Source organism: Penicilliopsis zonata (genome assembly GCF_001890105.1).
Source record: "Penicilliopsis zonata CBS 506.65 unplaced genomic scaffold ASPZOscaffold_1, whole genome shotgun sequence".
Lineage (NCBI taxonomy): Eukaryota > Fungi > Ascomycota > Eurotiomycetes > Eurotiales > Aspergillaceae > Penicilliopsis > Penicilliopsis zonata.
Window position 1 is genome coordinate 470,075 of NW_019208911.1, and position 20,870 is coordinate 490,944.

The 20,870-nt window shown below is 50.7% G+C and overlaps 7 protein-coding genes across 7 annotated transcripts; 4 read left to right on the forward strand and 3 right to left on the reverse strand.

Moving 5' to 3' along the window:
* Positions 1–1,119: 1,119 nt before the first annotated feature.
* On the reverse strand, positions 1,120–3,406 carry ASPZODRAFT_126484 (hypothetical protein). Its single transcript, XM_022721508.1, has 3 exons — positions 3,254–3,406; positions 3,005–3,146; positions 1,120–2,926 (listed from the first exon to the last, which is right to left on the reverse strand). The coding sequence occupies exons 1-3, from the start codon at positions 3,356–3,358 to the stop codon at positions 1,416–1,418; spliced, it is 1,758 nt and encodes a 585-aa protein (XP_022585101.1). The 5' UTR covers positions 3,359–3,406; the 3' UTR covers positions 1,120–1,415.
* Positions 3,407–4,781: 1,375 nt separating this feature from the next.
* Positions 4,782–7,070, reverse strand: ASPZODRAFT_11458 (hypothetical protein; the record flags this gene model as incomplete). The annotated part of the gene is made up of 4 exons (XM_022721086.1): positions 4,782–6,358; positions 6,566–6,653; positions 6,704–6,786; positions 6,935–7,070. The coding sequence occupies 4 exons, from the start codon at positions 7,068–7,070 to the stop codon at positions 4,782–4,784; spliced, it is 1,884 nt and encodes a 627-aa protein (XP_022585102.1).
* An 852-nt stretch (positions 7,071–7,922) lies between these two features.
* On the forward strand, positions 7,923–8,338 carry ASPZODRAFT_54538 (hypothetical protein; the record flags this gene model as incomplete). The annotated part of the gene is made up of 3 exons (XM_022728471.1): positions 7,923–7,954; positions 8,039–8,153; positions 8,261–8,338. 3 exons carry the CDS (start codon positions 7,923–7,925, stop codon positions 8,336–8,338), a joined length of 225 nt encoding a protein of 74 aa, XP_022585103.1.
* A 286-nt stretch (positions 8,339–8,624) lies between these two features.
* ASPZODRAFT_106353 (hypothetical protein) lies at positions 8,625–11,937 on the forward strand. The gene is made up of 8 exons (XM_022720930.1): positions 8,625–8,885; positions 8,955–9,022; positions 9,118–9,258; positions 9,331–9,558; positions 9,621–10,079; positions 10,127–10,384; positions 10,437–10,535; positions 10,588–11,937. The coding sequence occupies exons 1-8, from the start codon at positions 8,786–8,788 to the stop codon at positions 11,512–11,514; spliced, it is 2,280 nt and encodes a 759-aa protein (XP_022585104.1). The 5' UTR covers positions 8,625–8,785; the 3' UTR covers positions 11,515–11,937.
* ASPZODRAFT_21150 (hypothetical protein) lies at positions 11,622–12,246 on the reverse strand (the record flags this gene model as incomplete). The annotated part of the gene is made up of 3 exons (XM_022727764.1): positions 12,120–12,246; positions 11,854–12,045; positions 11,622–11,775 (listed from the first exon to the last, which is right to left on the reverse strand). The coding sequence occupies exons 1-3, from the start codon at positions 12,188–12,190 to the stop codon at positions 11,622–11,624; spliced, it is 417 nt and encodes a 138-aa protein (XP_022585105.1). The 5' UTR covers positions 12,191–12,246.
* Positions 12,247–13,721: 1,475 nt separating this feature from the next.
* ASPZODRAFT_55209 (hypothetical protein) lies at positions 13,722–16,354 on the forward strand (the record flags this gene model as incomplete). The annotated part of the gene is made up of 4 exons (XM_022728527.1): positions 13,722–14,238; positions 14,353–14,641; positions 14,724–14,983; positions 15,039–16,354. The coding sequence occupies 4 exons, from the start codon at positions 13,722–13,724 to the stop codon at positions 16,352–16,354; spliced, it is 2,382 nt and encodes a 793-aa protein (XP_022585106.1).
* Positions 16,355–19,292: 2,938 nt separating this feature from the next.
* Positions 19,293–20,756, forward strand: ASPZODRAFT_56556 (hypothetical protein; the record flags this gene model as incomplete). Its single annotated transcript, XM_022728620.1, has 4 exons — positions 19,293–19,823; positions 19,918–20,112; positions 20,182–20,599; positions 20,683–20,756. 4 exons carry the CDS (start codon positions 19,293–19,295, stop codon positions 20,754–20,756), a joined length of 1,218 nt encoding a protein of 405 aa, XP_022585107.1.
* Positions 20,757–20,870: the final 114 nt, after the last annotated feature.

Below are 20,870 nucleotides of genomic sequence, written 5' to 3' on the forward strand. Positions count from 1 at the left end.
CATATAAAATTCTAGAGCCTCATGATATTGCAACATATAGCTCAGGCTTGGAAGTAATTCCTCTACAATAAACACTATTTGATGTGTTCTTTATATAAAGAGGGCTCACCTAAATCCACTTGGTATGAAGTGATTTGTACTCTGTAGCATTATGCTCCATTATGCAGCATATAAAAGGCAGAGCAGTCTTCTAGTCACTGCTCATTAAGACATCACCATGATTTGGTCTTCGACAGCTACCAGGCTGTAACCGCGTACAATATAGGATTATTGGAACGAGGAAGGATTCAGTCGTCTAAAGCGGACATGTCTTTGATCTTTGGATCGTCTTGTGTGGATTCAAGGGGCTGTCACTTGCGCGAGTCAGTCTTCTCTTTTCATAATATCTCTTGAAGCTCGGTTGACACAACTCACTAAGCGTGGATCGCTCGTCGAATACAAAACCAGCGCCGTAGCTGGGAACCCCGCAAGCAATAACTAATCAATTGCTTCAGATAGAGTATCCGTAGCACTCTGTTGTGTAGATGTTCGTTTCCTCGAGAGCGATATCGAGCAGGAGGGGAGCCCAGGGTGATCCTACTTTCTTGTTTGAGACTGGAGCTACGGGGTACACATGATCTGCTATAATCTGATCCATCACGTGGTACAAAGCCATAAATGATAAAAGACTGTTCTATGCAGGAGGGAGAGAAAGGGGGCTGTCGATAATACTTCTCTGTCAAAAGAGAAATAGGACCGAGCTCTTAGATGGCTGGGCCATCTGCACTTCAACCAAGATTTATGGATCATCCTCTAGCTAGACGAGGGCACCTACATAATGTACTTCGTATAGACAGTTACGTGGCGCACGCGAATGCCTCACCATGGACAGGCACAGAGTAATAAAAGCGTTCTAGACTACGAGCACATCTACCAATATTAGTTGGCAGCTATCGATATATTGAAGGCTTGCACCCGAGTCTATCCAGGTCTAGGCTTTCATTTAATGTGACTAGCGTACGGAGCGGACTACAGGCTCAATAGAATCGGACCAGCTACGAGGCTATAGGACAAGGAAGTCTTCATCAAACGCAAATTTGGTACCACCAGCTACAGAAGCAGCTGGTGGGCATTAACTAAAATACATATATGGTACACTGGACCTTGAGACCTTTTTCTATGCCCAAAAGGACGCCCTTAGTAGAGTGGAGATGGGGTGTGCGGAAGACGAGGGAAAAACAAGAGGGAGGATAGAGGAGGAGAGAGGTAGGTTGTTGTAGAAGACATTTGGGCGAAAAGGGAAGGGAAAAAAAAAGCAGAATATAGAAGAAGAAAAGGAAATGCTCATACTATGCAAGACACGCTCAAAAAGGCAGAATAACCCTTGGGAAGGTGAAAGGAGGAGATCATGGATGGGACAGCGGCCTAAGATCAGCTTAGAACATGCCGCCACCCATGCCGCCCATGCCGCCCATGCCGCCAGCAGGGGGGGCAGGGGGACCCTTGGGCTCGGGGGCATCGACGATGGCGACCTCGGTGGTACCCAGGAGGGAGGCCACACCGCTGGCGTCAACGAGAGCGGTGCGAACAACCTTGAGGGGATCGACAATACCGGCAGAGATCATGTCGACATACTCGCCCTTGGAGCTGTCGAAGCCACGGTTGAAGTCGGCGGCGAAATCATCGGTGAGCTTGCCGACAATGACGCTGCCCTCAAGGCCAGCGTTCTCGACAATGGTACGAGCAGGGCGGGTGATGGCGCTCTTGATGATGCTCACACCGAGCTGCTGGTCGAAGTTGGCAGGCTTGACGTTGGCAAGGCCGTTGGCGGCGGCCTTGAGCAGGGCAGTACCACCACCAGGGAGGATACCCTCCTCAACGGCGGCACGGGTGGCGTTGAGGGCATCAACGACACGGTCCTTCTTCTCACCGACCTCAACCTCGGAGGCACCGCCGACCTTGATGACGGCGACACCGCCAGAGAGCTTAGCGAGACGCTCCTGGAGCTTCTCCTTCTCGTACTCGGAGGTGGTAGGGTCAGCCATGACGCCACGGATCTGCTCGCAGCGCTGGGCAATGGAGTCCTTGCTGCCCTCACCGTTGAGGATGATGGTGTCCTCCTTGGTGATGGTGATGGAACCAGTGGAGCCGAGCATGTCGGGGGTGAGCTTCTCAAGCTTGATGTCCAGCTCGTCAGTGAAGACGGTACCGTTGGTCAGGACACCAAGGTCACCGAGGATGCTCTTGCGGTTGTCACCGAAGCCAGGGGCCTTGACAGCGGCAACCTGGAGCTGACCACGGAGCTTGTTCAGGATGCAGACGGCGAGAGCCTCACCCTCGATGTCCTCGGCAATGATGACGAGAGGACGGCGGAGAGTGGTGGAGGCCTCAAGGGCGGGGATGATATCCTGGACAGCAGAGATCTTCTTCTCGGAGAGGAGGATCAGGGGCTTCTCAAACTCGACCTTCTGGGACTTGGCGTCGGTGATGAAGTAGGGAGAGGTGTAGCCACGGTCGAAGCGCATACCCTCAGTCACCTCGAGCTCATCCTCGAGGGTCTTGCCCTCCTTGACGGTGATGACACCCTCCTTGCCAACCTTCTCCATGGCGGTGGAGATGAGCTTACCAACGTGGGTGTCACCATTGGCCGAGATGGTAGCGACCTGAGCGATCTCCTCTCCGGTGGTGATGTCGCGCTTGTTCTGCTGGAGGTAGTCAACAGCGGCGTCGACAGCGGCCTGGATACCGCGGCGGAGGTCCATGGGGTTGCATCCAGCGGCAACGTTCTTGACGGTCTCGGAGAAGATGGCACGGGCGAGGACGGTCGCGGTAGTGGTACCATCACCAGCGGTCTCATTGGTCTTGGAAGCGACCTCCTGAATGAGGCGAGCGCCGAGGTTCTCGAACTTGTCCTCGAGGGTAATGGCCTTGGCCACACTGACACCATCTACTCAAATCAGCAATGTGTCCAGACTGTTATGATCCTATTGTGAAGAAAAGAATCTTCAGATCCAAAGCAACGCACCCTTGGTGATCTTGGGGGAACCGTAGGGAGATTCGATCAGAACATTGCGGCCCTTAGGTCCGAGAGTCGAGGTAACGGCCCTGGCGAGAGTGTCGACACCCTTGAGGAGCTGGGCGCGAGCTTCAACGCCAAACTTGAGCTCCTATGGAAGCTGTTAGCTTGTGTTGTGACGCGAGTCGGGAGCTACGGAATCGCGCATTTCGCAGGAGTCCGACAGCTTGGAGCTCTCAAAAGCATTCAGAAACATACCTTGTGAGCAAAACGCTGCTGTTGAATGCTCAACGGCGATCTGGCGAAGGGGGCACGCTTGGCGGCCGAGAGGACAGAAGTCCGGGAAGAGAGAGCTCTCTGCATCTTGTGTGTAGTAAAAAGAGATAATTAAACAGAGACAAGAGAATTAGAATTGATGGAAACTGAATTCAATCAATCCTGACCGGAACTCCCAAAGCAACGACAGGTTGAGGATGGAAGCAGAGGAGGAGAGGTAGGCAGGGAAAGAGCTGGGGGAGATGAAGCCAAAGTCTCGAAAATTTTCCAGGCGCTTCTCGATCCCCGGACGTCTTGGCGGCAGAAGCGCATAGAATGTCACGTGATCGGAACCCGAGGGAAAACACCGGCTGGACGGCAAGTTGAACGTGGGCACTGGATGCAACAATAATAATGAGTCAACAACGTGGATAAAAACAGTAATAACACTTCATTTGGCCTCAATATAAGGAAGAAGCTTTATTTTATCATAATCTGTTTCCCTCCCAGCAGTCTATCTCTGCAAATTGTATAAACTATGGCCTAGCTAACCACTTATGCCTTGTCCTCTAAGACTATCTACTATTTACAGTGGATATCCATATTGTCGATAAGTTTCAACTGTCTTGCTGTCAGTATGGCTTCATTAAACGAACCGTCAGACAGCTACAATCCCCAATTTCCCCTGGTGGACTGTAGGTGTCTCCCTAGGTAGCTAAGAAAGAACGAGACCTTTGCAGAAAAGAGCCCTTTCTTCTGCCTCTTCTATCGCTCAAGTCTCCCTCCTCTGATTTGTTTCATATCAGTTCGACTGCCTTGCTGACAGATTTATATTCTCCTTGTCGTTAACACTCGCCATGTATCTTTTCATATGGACGGGACAAATGGATTTTCATAATAAAGTGGCATTCTTATCAACTGCATTTAGGTACACAATCCCTCAGAGAAAAAACAGCCAGTACATCGAAGACCAGGGCTTAGCAAGTGGCTTCGATCTGTGGAAAGTCAAATGCTGGACAACAGGAAACATCAATTTGAGACCAAAGGGGGGGGAAACACCACAAGTGAATCCAACACCAGTCCCTGTGTCATACCAGAAATAGGCAAGAAAGAAATTTTTTTTTGGGGCCAAGGTAGTAACAGTTTGGTCCCCATGATCAACAAGAAAAAAGGCAAGAAGAAATAATAAGAAAAAGAAAGGAAAGGTAAGCAAAAGTAAGAGCATTGAAAACAAGAGAATAAACACTATCTCATCATCACGATTGTGAATGCCAGCTGAATGCCAGTTAAATGCCAGTTAAAGAACCAGCTTAGGCTTGTTTGAACGCCAAGAGAACACCTTTCTGCCTTGATTTAGGAGTCATGAGCATGATTCTCCTTAGCAGCTAGTCTATCGAAGCCATCATCATCATCATCACCACCACCACCACCACCACCACCATCATCATCATCATCATCATCATCAGTCATAGGACTATTCATGACACCAATTTCAATATGAATGTCATCATAGATGGATAGTCCTTTCTTCCTAACGGTTGGCGACTTCATCATCCTCATGAAGACTGGCTTGAAGCACAGCAAACATTTCGGTTTCGGTGACGGTACCGTAATAGGGCTCTATTTTGTCATGAACTTCGTAATGAAAGTCGCCGATCTCATCATCAAGTCCGAGGAGAGGTGAGATCTGGCCTTCAGCACCAACTCTATGTTCAGCGCCAGGTAAATTTTCCTCTTTATTGATAGTTGCATCCATGTAATGCAAAGTCTCATCTAATTCATGCAGAACAGGATCAACAGCACCTTGGTTTTGTGAATAGCCAGACGGCTGACTAGGAAGCTGTGCAGACGAAAGGTGTCCAGACTCCCCATTATAGACCCCAGAGTGATTAGCAGGGACTGGGATCGCAGAATAGCCAAAAGGCTGATTGGGGAGCTGGCGAGAAAAGGGCTGAGACATCTGATTATAGTTCCCCGAGTGACTGCCAGTACCTTGGCTCTGGGAATAGTTCTGACTGGTGAACTGCTGAGACGAAGTCTGTTTATGCATCAATTCACCAGAAATATTTGCACCAAGATCAGGCACATGGCATCCAGGAGTATTGCCAAATGTTTCAAAAGCTTGACATCCAGCGCTATAATCCAACATGTTGGTGTTTGTGTTGTGCGCCAAAGCCGTCTGCTCAGTGGCTGGCATCGTCGAACCGACATAGCCATGACCCATGGAAGAAGGGTTAGTTGTGATAGATAACCCGTTGGCTAGCTCGGGACCCAAAAAGAACGGCGTGGCCATCGGATTGTTAAGATTGAAAAGGTTCCAGTCGGGCAAGGGTTGGTACTGGGTGAAGGCCAAAGTAGGATCCTGAGTCTGTTGGACAGTTTCGTCGGAAGAAGTAGACAAATGATGTCCAATCTCGTTGTCCACCTGAGGCATGACAGCAGCATTGTTGCAAGGCCCCGCAGCATATTCAGTCGTCTGGTTGGTTGCGCCGAGCTCATTTTTGATCGTCTTCTTCTGCTCCTTCTTCTTGCTGGCGGCTTTCGTGGTTCGAGTTTTCTTGATGGGTCTCTGGACTTGTTCGTCAAGGAGGGGCGCTGCCTCGACATTGTCACCGTTGATAGGACTGGAAGCCCTCTTTCTCTTTGTGGTGCACTTCTTTGCCGATGGCTTAGCTTGAGCCACGGGATTCTCGAAAAGGCCCTCGGCATTGGCATCTCCATCAACATCTTCAACATCTTCTTCAACTTCTTCAACATCTTCAACATCCTCAAAATCCTCAAAATCCTCAAAATCCTCAAAATCCTCAAAATCCTCAAAATCCTCAAAATCCTCAAAATCCTCAACATCCTCAACATCTTCATCGGGCTGATCAGCGGCCCGAGCAGCAGCCAATCCTTCGGCGCTTCGGCGCAAAGGTGGTGGAATGGGCAGACCAGCGTTCTTCCGAAAATCACGCAGCTTTTTAATATGCTGAACAATTGCCCCTTCTGAAAAATTACCCTTATAACATTCCTTCATGATCTTGCCAATCTCCGTCCATGGTATCTTCACCTTAATATGGTTATAATATGCCTGAATGCAAAGGAGGAGCATGTCATTGTAATTCGCTTTTAAACAGTCAGTATCAGACCACATAGTTTATTCTTATCTTTTTATGGAAGCCACCATCTCACACATTCAACATGACTCAATGCATGAATGCGCCAGTGTCCTCTCCTTGAACTTATTCAAAGCAAAGTCTGGCCGTCAGGTGGAATGAGGCTGGGAGAAGAGAGGAGGGGGGGCTTTATTGCTTATGGGGAGAAGTCACTTACCTTTCCAACGGGTGATAACTCTGGTTGTAGGACGTTTAGTTCTCTTCTTCTTCGTCTTCTTCTTGCTTTCAGCATTCGACGGAGGCGCCTAGTCCGATTAGCAAAACGATCAGATACTGAGGATTTTAATCCACTCACCACACTTTCAGTTTGATCCTCACTTTCATTCTTGGCAGAGGCTTCAGGAAAAAGCTGGGGGATCCCCTGCCCGAACTCGTGGACTAAGAAAGCAAGAGTCAGATGAGGCTCAACTGAGAGATATCCAGACAGGTATGAGATGCAGTGAACCCCAACAGACACTTGCAGGAACTGAGAGATCCACGTCTAGGATTGGAGCCCATTTAGGACTAATCTGGGGATGCAACTTACATGGATTATTAGAGCTCTGTGACACAACAGGCTGTGCAATAGACTGTGTAGTGAGTTGTGCAGTAGGTTGTGCAGCAGGCTGTGGAATTGCTGGTCTCAACTCTCTCAGCTTTCGCTGCTGAGGAGGGCGTGTCATCTTGTGATGATATTTAGAGGATCTTGATGTTATTTAAAGGATCTTGACAATATTGAAGGGTTAGGATAGGATTCAAGCGATGGTGAGGATAAGTGAAGTTATTCACAGTGAGTGCAATGGTGTAGGAGTTTAAAAGGAGAGTGAGAGTGAAAACTACATTAACTAACGCGTCTTAAGATCACTCACGCGTCTCTACAAACCACTGTGTGATTAGCATCATGTTTGACATGATGTTTGACATGATCTCGCTTAGCCGGTAGCGCGTGGCGTTCTATATAGAAGATGGCATCAGTTAATCAGGACCCCCCCACCTTCACCTGGGACCTTAGAACCTGGTCTACATGGGGAATTACGGCTCTGAATACTAGCATTAAAGCTCACAACTTGTCCAGCATATACACCAGACCTATATCGTACTCCCAGAGGAATTTGAAGTCAAGATACGGGGTTTCATGGACTTGAACCGTTGTTGTAGAGCATAGATCCCATATCAGACACATTTCCTAATCGGGAACTCCTGATACTCTCTCGTCTACACGCTGCTACGCGGGGCTTCAAAGTGGGTCTTTGCGAGCAGAGCCGCGTCCCTGGACCCTGATACCCCTCTGTGATTAGAATCGCCCTCGCAAATCAGTCCCTAAGCGACGTTGCTCGCTAAATCAGCGTGGATCGGTGGTTGATGCTGATCTACGGAGCGGTCGTCGTCGGGGGGCGGCTGCAGGTCACGTGCGGCACATGACCGCGACTTCCCGATCCTCCGAAACCTTCCAAAAGCTTCACCTGCGAAGAAGCCGAACCACCACCCCCTTGTCCAATTCCACCCCCCGTCCACCCTCCACCCAATTCTTCAAGATGACGTTCGCCTGGAAGTCCGCCGGTTTGACGTACGTGCCGATTTTTTCCTTCTCTGCGTCATTGCTCGCCTGTGCCGCCTGCACTATCGCTGACCTGGTCTCTCTTTTCTCTAGCTACAACCGCTACCTGGCCGTTGCCTCCCGCGCCGTCCGCCGGTCCCTCAAGGAGGGGCCCCGTCTCCAGGCCGAGCGCCGTGGACAGCAGGAACTGCGTTTTGCCAAGTGGGAGGTTCGTATCGCACTGCACACGTTCACCGGACCGCCGGGATACAGATCATTTGGATGACATCGGATGACTAACGGATTGTCTTGTTTTTTTTTTTCGCCCCGATACAGAACGGCAAGCAGGGCGAAGTCAAGAACCTTGCCGAGGCCAACAACGCGGCTGCCATCGCCCAGGCCGAGTCGAAATAGACGATGATGTGCCGGGGACAAATTACCGCTAGAGAGACTTGGGTTCGGACGGTCAATTGAGCAGACCCGCGTGGGAGAGATTTGGTTTCCCCCCCAAGCCTCGGGGACGATGTGTATATTGTAGCAATACGGCCGGCATGGATTAGAATACAGTGCCCGGGTTTTTTTTTCTCTACTGCTCTCTACATTTTCTATGTGTTATCCTCTTCGTAAATGCCCCCACGTAGTCCAAAGGGTTGGTTAAATGCCCAGCGGCAGCACGCGCCGCCCGCAGTTCAAGATCTCCAACAACCCACCCGGTCTCCCCGCTCCGCCCCGTCACGAACAACCTTTTTTTTCTTGTCTCTCGTTTCTCCCTCCGTCTGGGATTTGGTTTTTTATTTATTATTTTTTCTTGCCTCGGGGAATGTGAGGCAGTGGGCTGCGGAGAATATCATCGCTACAGCCATGCTGCCCAATAGCGAGATCCGCAGCACAGCGATGAGGGTTGTGACGCAGTCTATTGTCCCCCACGATATCACGGAGCATTTCACACAGGCGGCGTCGAGTGAGTTTCGTTACTTGAGAACAAGAATTGAAATTGATTATTGACTGAGGGTGTCTTTTTCTCTTCTAGAGCTTGTTGCCGGTCAGCTCGTCAAAGATGAATACTTTACATTGTTTGAGGCGGTGGGCGCTCTGGAGGTACGTTCCGCGGGGCTATATCGAAAGCATTGTCTACGATAGGGAGAGAGGGATAAAAAAAAAGCTGATGTTGGCGATCGGCCGGTGGGGAATAGATCATGGATCCCAAGATGGACAGTGGATTCATCGCCCCGGGAGAAGACCTGGCGGAAGCCCTGCAGGATAGCTACGACGTCACTCAGGAATTGAGACCGGAGCAGGTTGTGGGCATTATGGACGGGCTACTCTGTCACGAGGTGTGTTTGTTTTTTGTATCTTCGAATTTCGATTGACCTCCGAACTGTCTCGCTAAGCAAGAGACATTTCAGATGGCATGGCATATGGGGCATCCTCTATCGCAAACCCTCTTCACGTCGATATACCTGGATAAACTGCTATGGCCGATACCGAAGACGATGGAGCAGGCGACTTTCTCCCGCGAGACAGACGACAAGGATAATGTACTGGTTCAGCTTGTCCTGCGCGCATACTGTTTGGGTCTGGTTAAGGCGTGTGATCTGGTCCACGGGCAAGTGGTATCGGAATATTTCTACGAGGTGTGCCATTTGTGGTTTCGGAGCCCTTTCTTTGAGAAAGATCACCGATTGACTGGATCTAGGAAGAAGATTTTGTGACCCAGCTCTATAATCGCAGTCTACTATCCGAGTTTGATGTCGACGCGATTCTAAAGATCATCAACCAGGCCCTCGATTGGGTGGATGGGCCAGAGAACAGCATTGATGACCCCTTGACAAAAGCGCTGCGAGTCAGACTGCTGTTCCGGCGAGACTTCTTGACTGCGCTGGAGCAGAACAGCAAGGTTTTACAGACACGATCGACGAAGCATCTCTCTTCATGTATATCGCATATTTCTGCCCTGGAAAAGTCATCGCCACTGGGCCAAGCGGTCCCCGAGGCGTTCAGTCTGAAGATTCAGAGGAAACTCGCTAGCACGGTTCCTCCTCGTCCCATGGTGAACATCAGCATCGAAAATGCGCTCAGCCACCTCCGGCGCTTGTGTCAGGATGCGATTGATATCCAGCAGGTCCTGGAGTATAGCTGTCCTTATAATGTCATGGTAAGGTTACCTAATAGCCTTGTCATTAGAGTTGCCTAACATTCTAGATTTCTGTGTGGACTTTGATGTCTAGGAAGCCGCAGCCGTCTGTGTACATCCGCTCGCTCCTTCAGACCATCGTCTTCAGTGACATGCGAGTACTAGGGTCCCTCTCCATCAAGAACTTCATGTACGACGACCTGGCGCAGCTCGTGCTACCCCATAACATTCTCCTCCAAGCGAATATGGACAATATCGAACTGCCAAGCGACCCCCGGTTCCGAATCGCACAGCAGATGGACGATTTCGTCAAACGCTTCTCACAGGTATGCCTTTATTCTTTTCATTTCATATATTCGGCTATTAATAGATTTGCAGCCATTTTTAGACACGTTTCGCAGCATCTGCCTGAACCGGTGCCGATTTCGCAGGACGCTTTGCCATACAGCGGTCGACTGGGACACTCTACAAATGGAGGTAGGATGGAAAATAAAATTCTTTGTTTGTTTTACTTCTAATGCCTTTTCAGGCCGAGGAACTAGACACAGAACTCCGCGCTCTCACTCTCGAGCCTCCGTTGAAGCTGCATGGCGGTGAACCAGCGTACTCGTACCCACTGAGCAGCTGGGCGTACCACCAGAAACTGACACAGCTGCGAACGATCCTCCAGCTAGGGTTTGAGCTCTCGATCTATGCTCCCGAAGAGCTGCCCGGCATGTACTGGTACCTGTCCCACATCTGCTCCGCGCATCTCGCGCATATCGATCGAATCCGGACGTTCACGCTCGCCGCCAGCAGGGGCCCGGCGGCGGTGTTGACGCTGCCCGGGGGGACCAAGGCCAACGCTTCAGAGCGGGAGGGAGCGTTCCACACCTCGCTGCGTCTGCTGGAGAGACTAACGACGCAGCTGATTGCGATCGACGCGTTTGCCATTGCGCTGCATGCGTTGTACGTGCTTCTGGCTCGACACGGAGTGCTCCCACGGGCGTCTTCCCCGAACCAAGCGTATTCCAGCGAACGACTCCGGTACGAGCTGCGGATGAAACCCTTCCTCCCGATCTCGCTTCCGGAACCGGTGCCGTATGCCGAGTACCGCGGCGAGGCCGATCTGGAGGGGGACAGCGACGCGACGGTGCTGGAACGCGCGACGCGGGCGATTGCCGAGGCGCGCAAGGCGTGGGAGACAATCCTGGCGCGGGGCGTGTTTCTTGTACCGTCGCCTACCGCGGCGGGGACAACGCACGCGCCGCGATCGATCGAGGAGGACTGGAAGCGGGAGGTCAAGGACACGATGCGGGCGTGTATTGGGACAAGCATTGCGATCGAGAGTATCAAGAAGGCATTGGCAGCTCGCTCTTCGGAGGGGGTACCTGTTCGCGTGGAGATTCCTGAGCTGGGCTCCAAGATGCGCTGGCATGACTGGTGGGCAGTCCCGCATATAGTTCCTAGATCTTAGATAGGTACTTTCCCATCACATTGACACTATATTTCATCAAATCGTAATTCATTATTCATTATTCTTTAATTTTCAATCTAAATGTAACAATCGTAGCGTCATAATCATCAAGCGTCGGCATCGTAAAACGCCGCATGGCATAACGGGCAGGTGAAATGGAAATGCAGGAACCACTCCTCTAGACACTGGTCATGGAAGACATGGTTACATTTCAGGGCGTGGATGGATGCCGACTCGGCAATAGGATCGAGACAAATGGCACTATAGCAGCATAAGGATTAGCACATGAACAGAGGCCTCTATACTAGTAGCTTCTGATGATGGATCAAGGGGCAATACCAGACAAAATTGGTGTCGTGTTCCGTCAACTTCATTTTCTCCTTCTGTGTCGCCCACCACTCGCGCAGACAGGACTTTGGCGCCACCTTTGCGAGTTTCGAGAGATTCTCGTCTGTCGTGCTACCGGCGAGTTTCGATTCGGGGTCATCGTTTGGAGCACGGGGGAGGACCCAGACGAACAGAATCACCGTTCTATATAGATATCTGTTAGTTCGTTCATATTTATCGAGTATTGTCCTTTTTTTTCCCCGCTTTCTCAGACGTACACGAGAATGAAGAGGAAGACGCCGAGCCCGACGCACAGGGTGATAATTATGCCTTGGAGGTCTGGAGGCATTGTTCGAAGTAGGGAACTGTGTAGTGTGTAGTGTGTAGTGTGTGGCTGTTGCTGTTGCTGTAGCTGTAGCTGTTGCTGGAGTGTGATAATTAGACAATTAGTATTTATATTTTATGTGGTGCAAATATCTAAATAGTCATGTGCTTTTTACCTTGTTCCTCCCCGAGTCGTGCAGGCTGTTCCTAGCGTCAGGTGAGGCTTGTATCGGATGACCATCACATCGTCACACCACTCACTATACGGAGATATGAGGAACTTCTTACTACCACCCCTAACTGGTCTAGAGTTTACAACTAGATAAAGGTATCTTAGTTGGGAGTATGACATCATCTATTCCTGGGATATGATAGATTAAGTTATTCGGTTGATGTCGCGCATGAAATAGTTTCTATAGAGATGAAGTGATACTGGACTACTAGTACAGACAGCTCCCCTTATACTGCGAAACACCCTCCGCTATCACTGAACATCAATTGACCATCCCACAGTACTGTAGCTAGTACCGAAAGAGCGTCGTAGGCTATTTCTATCCTGTAGAATTGATCAAAGTCAAGGCAAAGCCTTCACATGAAGTTGGGATTCGGCCGTGTGCCTTATACCTAAGGCATATAATTTCTCTTTCCGGAAGGGTGCCGGTGTAAACTCGGTAATTCTTGCCCGCATTCTCCCCTGCATCCTCCGTATCCTCCGTATCCTCCGTATCCTCCGTATCCTCCGTATCCTCCGTATCTTCCGTATCCTCCGTCCTACTCCGATATCGTGCCTACCTACTCCGTCCTGTACTGTATGTAGTAGACAGAGCGTACTGAGATGAACAGTGCACAGGTATCTATATAGGTCTATAACTAGTAGCCTGTAGGTAGTAATATATATATATATTTAGTAGTAATGCAAGTGCTCACTCTATACTATTTATCTACAGTATATTTAGGGTATCTCTACTAGTCCATGTTCAATATAATTTAAATCTTTATATGTAGCACTCTGCTTGATTGCAAATGCAATACTAATACATTATTATAGCTATCTACAAGAACCAACTCCACTAACTACCTAGGTAACTACTAGGTAACTACTAGGTACATACTATGGTAACTATGCAGTACTATTAAATAACCGAATAATAGGATAATGCTTAGTTAGTAAGTGACTGTACATCCTATGTGCTGAGTAAGTACTACCAAGTCTCTCGCCTGTTTTGCCGATGTCCCCCACCAGGATTGACAGGTCGAGAACTGCAGCAGCAGCAGCAGCAGCGGCAATGACGGTTACAGGCTAATGTTTGCTAGACAAATCGACCATCTTCTCGATGTGTCGATCCGATTATAATTCTCCTAATTCTCCGAGGCTCTCTTCCCTCCACCCCCCCCGTTCCCTGTGCTCCGTGTGTCTCATCCTCGATCGCCGACCGTGACCGTCTGTGTATTCAGTGATCCACTGCACAGTACCTAACACAGTGCACACACACCCGTCAAAGCCGTGGCACGGAATAATACTCCGTACACTGCCTGTTTCCTACGACCCAGTCGAGATGCCCGCCTACCCCATCCGACGCAGGCCACGCGAGTGCAAAACCTGTCTCCCATGCCGCGCCAGCAAGGTGCGCTGCGACCGTAATGTCCCCTGTGGCAACTGCGTCAAGCGCGGCCAGCCCAACAGCTGTACCTACGGCGTACCCCCGCCGTCCCTGGTTACCACCACCACCACCTTGCCTACCAGACCGAACACCACCACGACGACGACAGCGACAGTGACTTCTTCGGTTTCTTTCCCGCATGCTCATCTTCCTCCTCATCCTCCTCCTCCCTCGGCTCAGTCATATTACTCGTCTGCGCGGTCGTCGCTGTTTCTAGATGGAGTCTCGTCGGCTGCCGTTGACCCGGACACCCTCCATGATACCCCGGATACGGTCAATCTGGCTCAGGGGGAATGGGACGAAATCTGTTCGAAGATGGTCGCCATGGAGCAGATCCTCGCTAGTCTGCAATCGCTGTTTGACAGTCACTCGCGGCGTGATGGAATGTCTTCTGCTGCAGCGGCCTGGGACCGTAGTGCAGGGAAACTCGAGGCCGGAGAGGAGGGAGAAGACGAGGCAGATGACGACGAGTCGGACGAGGGAGAAGAGGCCGACGAGGCTGAGACAACACAGGCTGGACTGTTAGCACGTAAGGACTCACGCTCGCCGCAGGCCGAGGGCGTGTACGGCGCCAACGTGCTCAACACGGGCGCGGTGCATCTGGGGTCACGCGCCGCCCTGGTCGATATCCTCAACAGTGCCAAAACCTCCGAGGCGATCGCCCAGGTGCTTCCCAAGGACGATCTTCTCGCTGATCTGGCCCTGGGCAATGAGGCGGCTAGTTATCCCTTTGTTGATCTGTGGTCTTCGGATCCGCTGGGCTTCAATCTCGCCGCTGTCGTCGCCGTTCTCCCTGATGATCACAAATGTCGCAGGTATTTTTTTTTTTTTTTTAAATTTTTTTTCCTATCCAGCTTCATTGTGTCGAGTGTTGGCAATTCTAATAATTTTTTTTAGATTCTTCGGTTTCTACAAGGATATCGGTGCCGTCCTATACCCCGTCCTATACGATGTCCCTGCCGTCGAGCTTAGCATGAACCGGCTACTACACAACCGCATGATGGCGGGCGGGGTCTACAAGCCCGACGCGACGGGGCTCGTCAAGCCGTTCGGCATGAATCTGGCTTTCCTGAGTCTTCTCTTCGCCCTTCTCGCCTCGGGCTGTCAATTATCGGACCTGCCTGGTAGCGAGCGCGAGCTAACCTCGTGGGTGTACAGTGAGTGTGCCGAGTTTTGCGTTGCGTTCCACTGTCAGCTGCTGACTGTCATAAGTCTCCTGTTCCTATCAGTGTCTTCGGATGATAAACTACGTCTCGAACCCCTCGATGGAAGTGATCCAGGTCCTGTTGATTATCAGTAACGTCTTGTCATATAATATGAATGCGGGAGCGTCGTATACCCTGCTAGGCATGACGGAACGGATGTGCATGGTGCTCGGACTGCACGTCGACTCGACCAAGTTCTCGCGCACCGAGCAGGACATCCGCCGGCGGGTGTGGTGGGCAATGGCCTTCCAGAACAGTCACTTCTCCCTTGCGTATGACCGGCCGTCGATCACCATGGTCAGTCAGCCGGAGATCCCCTACGACCGCAAATCGATGCCCGGGTGTCGGTCGTATTTCGAGACGCTGTGCCGCGTCGTCTCGCTGGCGCTCGAGGTGATGCGGTCGCGCATGCACCCGGGTCACTTCCACACGCGCTACCACGAGATCCGCGAATACAAGCAGCGCCTGCAACGTATCCTGGCCGAGACGACGCCGCACCTGCGGTCGCGTGAGCACTGCACAACCCTCGCCGAGCACATCGAACGCATGGAGCTGCGGCTGCATTCATCCTACCTGGTCTCGGTCCTGTGCCGTGTCTCGCTCGACCCGAGCGCCCACATGGACGAGCAGCGCCGCGCCCTCATCCGCGAGGAGTGCCTGGCCAGTCTCGTAGGCACCATCGAGGCCTTTGTCGAGCTGCACTCCATCAGCTCCCACAGCTCGCGTTCCTGGATCAGTCTGCAGCGAACCATCGCCTCGGCCTTTCTGCTCGTCGCGACCGAACAGGGCCAGAACCACCCGCAGACCTGGGCCCTCATCGACAAGCTCGAGCGCGTCCTAGCCGACCACGTCCATGCTGACGGCGAAGCTCACCACAATAACCGCACCGATTCGGCCAAACATCTCGCTTCTTCTCTGCGGTCGCTGCGCGAGGTCAGCGCTGCCTTTCGAGCGAGGAAGCCTCCTCCTCCTCCGCCTCAACATTCTACTCCTCCTCATCCTCCTCAACATTCTACTCCTCCCCTTCATCCTCCCCATACAGCCCCCCAACCATCTTTATTACCACAATCGGTGGTTTCCCCCGTATCCTCAGCACCCTTAGTACCCCCCGTATCGATATCCTCAGTACCATCTGTCCCCACCACCATGTTTTCCCCACCTAGTGTGCTGTTCCCCTCCCCCGCTGCGACGGATGGAAGCCCCGCGACAACCACAGCAATGGTTCAGCCCTCGATCGGCGAGTGGGAAATGCGCAGTATCCTCGACCAGGTGTCGGATGTCATGCGGTTTCCTCCCATCCCGGGCAAAACGTCTCCTGTATAGCGATTGGCGATACGGAGTATATTGATGAGTTAATTAGCGTTGACTAGTATTGGGAGTGCTGGGCGAGTATTTATCGATTTGTATGGTAGTATTTATATTGTGTTGTGTAGGGGGGGGAGGATTTCGGGGCTCGTTCCAATACAGGATATAACGCGGGGAAAGAGAGGGAGAGAGAGGGAGAGAGCACGGGAAAATATATAACATAAACTACTAGGTAATATATATCCGGCCTCCTCTTTAACACTCTCCCTCTTCTTTACTCCGACTCGGCCGATGTTAAAAAGCATAGAACCCAGTACGGCCGAGAGGGCAGCCGAGTCAACGCCGAGGGTCGTATGACGGGGCACGATTCTAGATATTACTATGTAGTACTTGTCTACCCCTCCTATCCTATAGTTTTCCCTGCTAACCCTATCCCCTGGAAGGCTTGGTAATGCTAGCTTGAGTAGGAATCCCTGTGCGATTGATTGGGGATATTCTTCCGAGTGGGTTGGTCAACTGCCGAGTCGGTAGTAGAAGTGTAGTACTAGGTACCTAGGTAGAACCAGAGGTAGTAGAATAGTAAAGTATATTCACTACTTTCCACTGATACTCAGTACTCTTATGCAGACTAAAAGTTGAAACGTAAGAACGGAGTACAGAGTACACCGTTGCTTGTGCAACAGTGCTTGTTCCTACCTGTCAAAAAATCAAGCACGGCTTAACGGCCCCCACGACTAGAAGGAGCAGGGCGTGGCCAAGGCAACGAACGAAATAGATCTCCCTCCTCGCATGTAGTAGAACACATAGCTAGCCATTATTGGCTATCAAGAGACTGGTCTGTGGAGGCAGGATCCTTCCTTCTTGCTTGACCTTGACGCGATGTGTAGAACCCCTTGGCCGTTGAGAAAGACGCGTTCAAAGCTGTGGCTGTAGCCACAGAAACAGTAGCTGCGGGCTATATGGTAGACGTCGATAATATCGAGAATCGACCAGCCAGACGTCGATAATATCCAGAATCGACCCAGACAGCTATGCCACAGCGGTAACCTCACTCCTGGGGAGCCACCTGTCACGGGATAGGTTCGTCGAAGAAGGTTCCTCAAAGTTGGAGACTATATAATCATACAGTTTAGCCTGCTTTCATTGTTTCCCATGGTCGAAATGGCCTCTCTCTAGCTTACCAGTCTGCCAACGCAAGTTGGGAGCCTCTTGGGAGCTTCTTGTTTCTTTGATGTAAGCCGAGGGTGTGATTTTATCTGTAAACTGGTAGAAATACTTGGCTCGACAGAATCTAGAGCAAAAACATGAATCTTGATAATTTTGGTGTAGAATTTTGTTGGTGGTCAAAGTCAAACGACGGTTGAGTTGAAGTCTTCCGCAACGTGCGCCTCGTGACTACTTCGTTCTTCTTCTGCCTGACAACATCTTTCAAGCTCTCTTCACCTCGACAATACTTCATTCCCACCCAGCTCCCCTGAGTTCTCTTTGACTCCTATTTCGTCTCTTATGCTTTGAATAGAGAGACACAACATAGATGTGCTCAATACTCGTGGTTTGGAATATACGCTGACAGAGAGTAGGACGGGTGGCGGCGACAACGAGGACGACACTATTTCCACAGCCTCTATGTTCTCATTTACTTCGTTTAATCACTCTAGGCGCATGTCTATGAGCTTTAGAAGCTCAAATCACAACTCATACGCCGACAGTCCCTCCGAGATATGCAATTGCTGCAAGCCAGGTTGCATGAACATCAGCGTTGCCCTCACATCTAGATACTTTTCATCCTGGAAATAGGCTTGGAAGTATGCCCGACACTGGCCGTGGCAGTCTGTCGATGGGTCCTGACAAAGCATGGCAGGCAAAGTGCCGGGTGATCTACACTGTTCCAGGGGTTCCACACAAGGCAGAGTTCTTTAGCACTCGTCTGTAAGTCGATATGGAGCAAAATGGTGCTTATTGTGACGATTCACTGCAGATGTGCTGCGTGGATAGTGGACAGAAATCAAGTCACCCCGCTTAGCAGGTATGTACTATGCCGGCCTCAGGTTCATCCTCTCTCAATTTCCCATGACAGCCAAGTTGACCCATAAGACACGGTTCGGGCTACGAAGTACGTACGCTGTGTTCTAGTGCAAACTTTGTGTTATCAATCATGTCGATCTCTTGAGTAACGATGCCGTCTTCGGGAGACTGATCATCGGTGCAACGGATGATAAAACCGGTCTGATCATCAGTGTAACTGATGATAACACAGCACATGGTACACATGCTTCATATGACTTGGTGCCAACTCGATCAAACATGATATTATGGATATTCTCTATCAAGGCATGCTGATATTAAGACGTATCATATCACATTGTGTTTGAGTTGATGCTGGGTGGGAATGTTCGTTTTACGTGAAAAAGACCCCTCTCTCCACCTCCCTCCCGAAGGGTGAATTAGCATAAATTTTGCAACGATTACGCGGTCAGGGCCTTGCCAAGCTGTCAGCGGAATCTAGTTCAATTTCGGTTTCCATACTCTCATGAATAGTCGTGTGTGTTTATGATACTGACGCCTGTACGCTTCCACAATCTATCGGCCCGAATCAGGAAAGCCGGCCTCTCGTTAGGTCGCTATCAGGCAGTTTCGCCTTCTAATGACAGCATCGTTCTAGGCTCTGTGATTGGCATGTTTGGGCGCCCCTCTACTAATCTCCAGCCCGTTTCAGATCTACATCGGCCTTGGCGATCTGTTAGTGCGATGTTGCTGCCCGGCGCTTATGGCCGAATCTACTCCGTAGAACGAGGGATGGATTTAAAACTGGCCTGCCATATGTCAAATGAGCTTTCTTTTTCCAGGATGAAGTAGAAGATAAAGGAAGAAAGAAAAAACATATGACGGACCTGGTGTCCAGCGAATTTGGCCGTCAATTCTCCCTTTGTCTCCAGTAACTAACTACATCCCAACTATGGCCACTCCTTTGGTTTTGTTTGCTCTTGGAGTATTCTCCAACCTTGCTGCGGCCTGGCTGCCCGAGATTGACCGGGAAATCACCTCGCTGGGCGGCACCAACCTCTTCACCAAGAGCAATGGCACCATCCGTGGGGTTGATATGGGGGCCCAGTTTGTGTTCGAGCCTTGGATCGCCGAGACCGCCTGGGACGATATAGGCTGCGGCACCCAGTATTGCGAAACAAATTGTGTGCGGGAGATGGGCCAGGACGCTGCCAATGCTGCCTTTGCAATTCACTGGGACTCGTGGATCACCCGGGAGGATATTCGCGAGATTGCATCCTATGGTCTCAACACCATCCGTGTCCCTATCGGCTTCTGGATGCTCGAGGACATCGTCGACCCGTCAACAGAAGCCTTCCCACAAGGCGGGTTCCCATATCTGGAGCGTTTCTGCGGATGGGCGAGTGATGCCGGACTGTATATCATTCTCGATTTGCACGGAGCGACGGGCGCGCAGGTGACTGAGAATCCTGATACTGGTCGGGTACGTATTTTGTGGATCGTTACGATGATCTTACTTGAGAATTTATACCATGAAACCAACACAGACTAAACAACTTTCTTCTTCCTCCATCTAGTACGTCCCCAAAGTCGAGTTCTACAACGAATACCAGTACGAGCGTGCGCTGCTGTTTCTCGAGCAGTTAGTTCTGGAGGTCCACGTGAACCACAACTTCCGCAATGTCGGCATGCTGGAGATTGTCAACGAGCCGTTACAAGACCCAGATGAGGTTGCAAGTATGCGGGAGACATACTATCCTCGGGCCTTTGAAGTATGTACATTTCCCCCTTTTTTTACCTATCTTTTCGTCAAACAAAAACTGAAAGTAGACTCTTCTTAGAGAATTCGCGCCGTCGAGATGGCCCTCCAAGTCCGCAGAGAAGACTACGTGCACATTCAGATGATGAACGAGCTCTGGGGGGCCGGAAACCCGAAAGAGAACCTGACGGACCTTTACTACGCCGCCTACGACGACCACCGCTATCTCAAGTACGACGCGAGCATCCCCGTCTCCAAGGATAGTTACCTGAACGCCTCATGCACCGACGACCGCGGCGACGACAGCCCTACCATCGTCGGAGAATGGAGCCTCAGTCCCCCGGATGACGTCCAGTGGGATTCCGACTGGGACCCGGACACCAACGTCGCCTTTTACAGGAAATGGTTCGCGGCGCAGGTCATGGCGTACGAGAAGCAACATGGCTGGATCTTCTGGACGTGGAAGGCCCAGCTGGATGACTACCGCTGGTCGTATAAAGGTACTTCGTTCTTTTCTTTCCGCCTTTTGGTACAAATTTGCGTAAAGTGCTCTTGCTCTACCGATACTGACGCTTGTTGATAGATGCCGTGGCTGCCGGCGTGATTCCCCTTGATCTTGACTCAGTCTATGATACTGGAGTTTGCGATGGGATATAGATTCGAGACCATGTAAATGAGAATCAAACCACCAAAAAAAGAAGTATATTTAAAATTTAATTCAACTTCATTATGTATGTTTTTTTAGCGCAAACTATATTCTTGTCAAAAAAA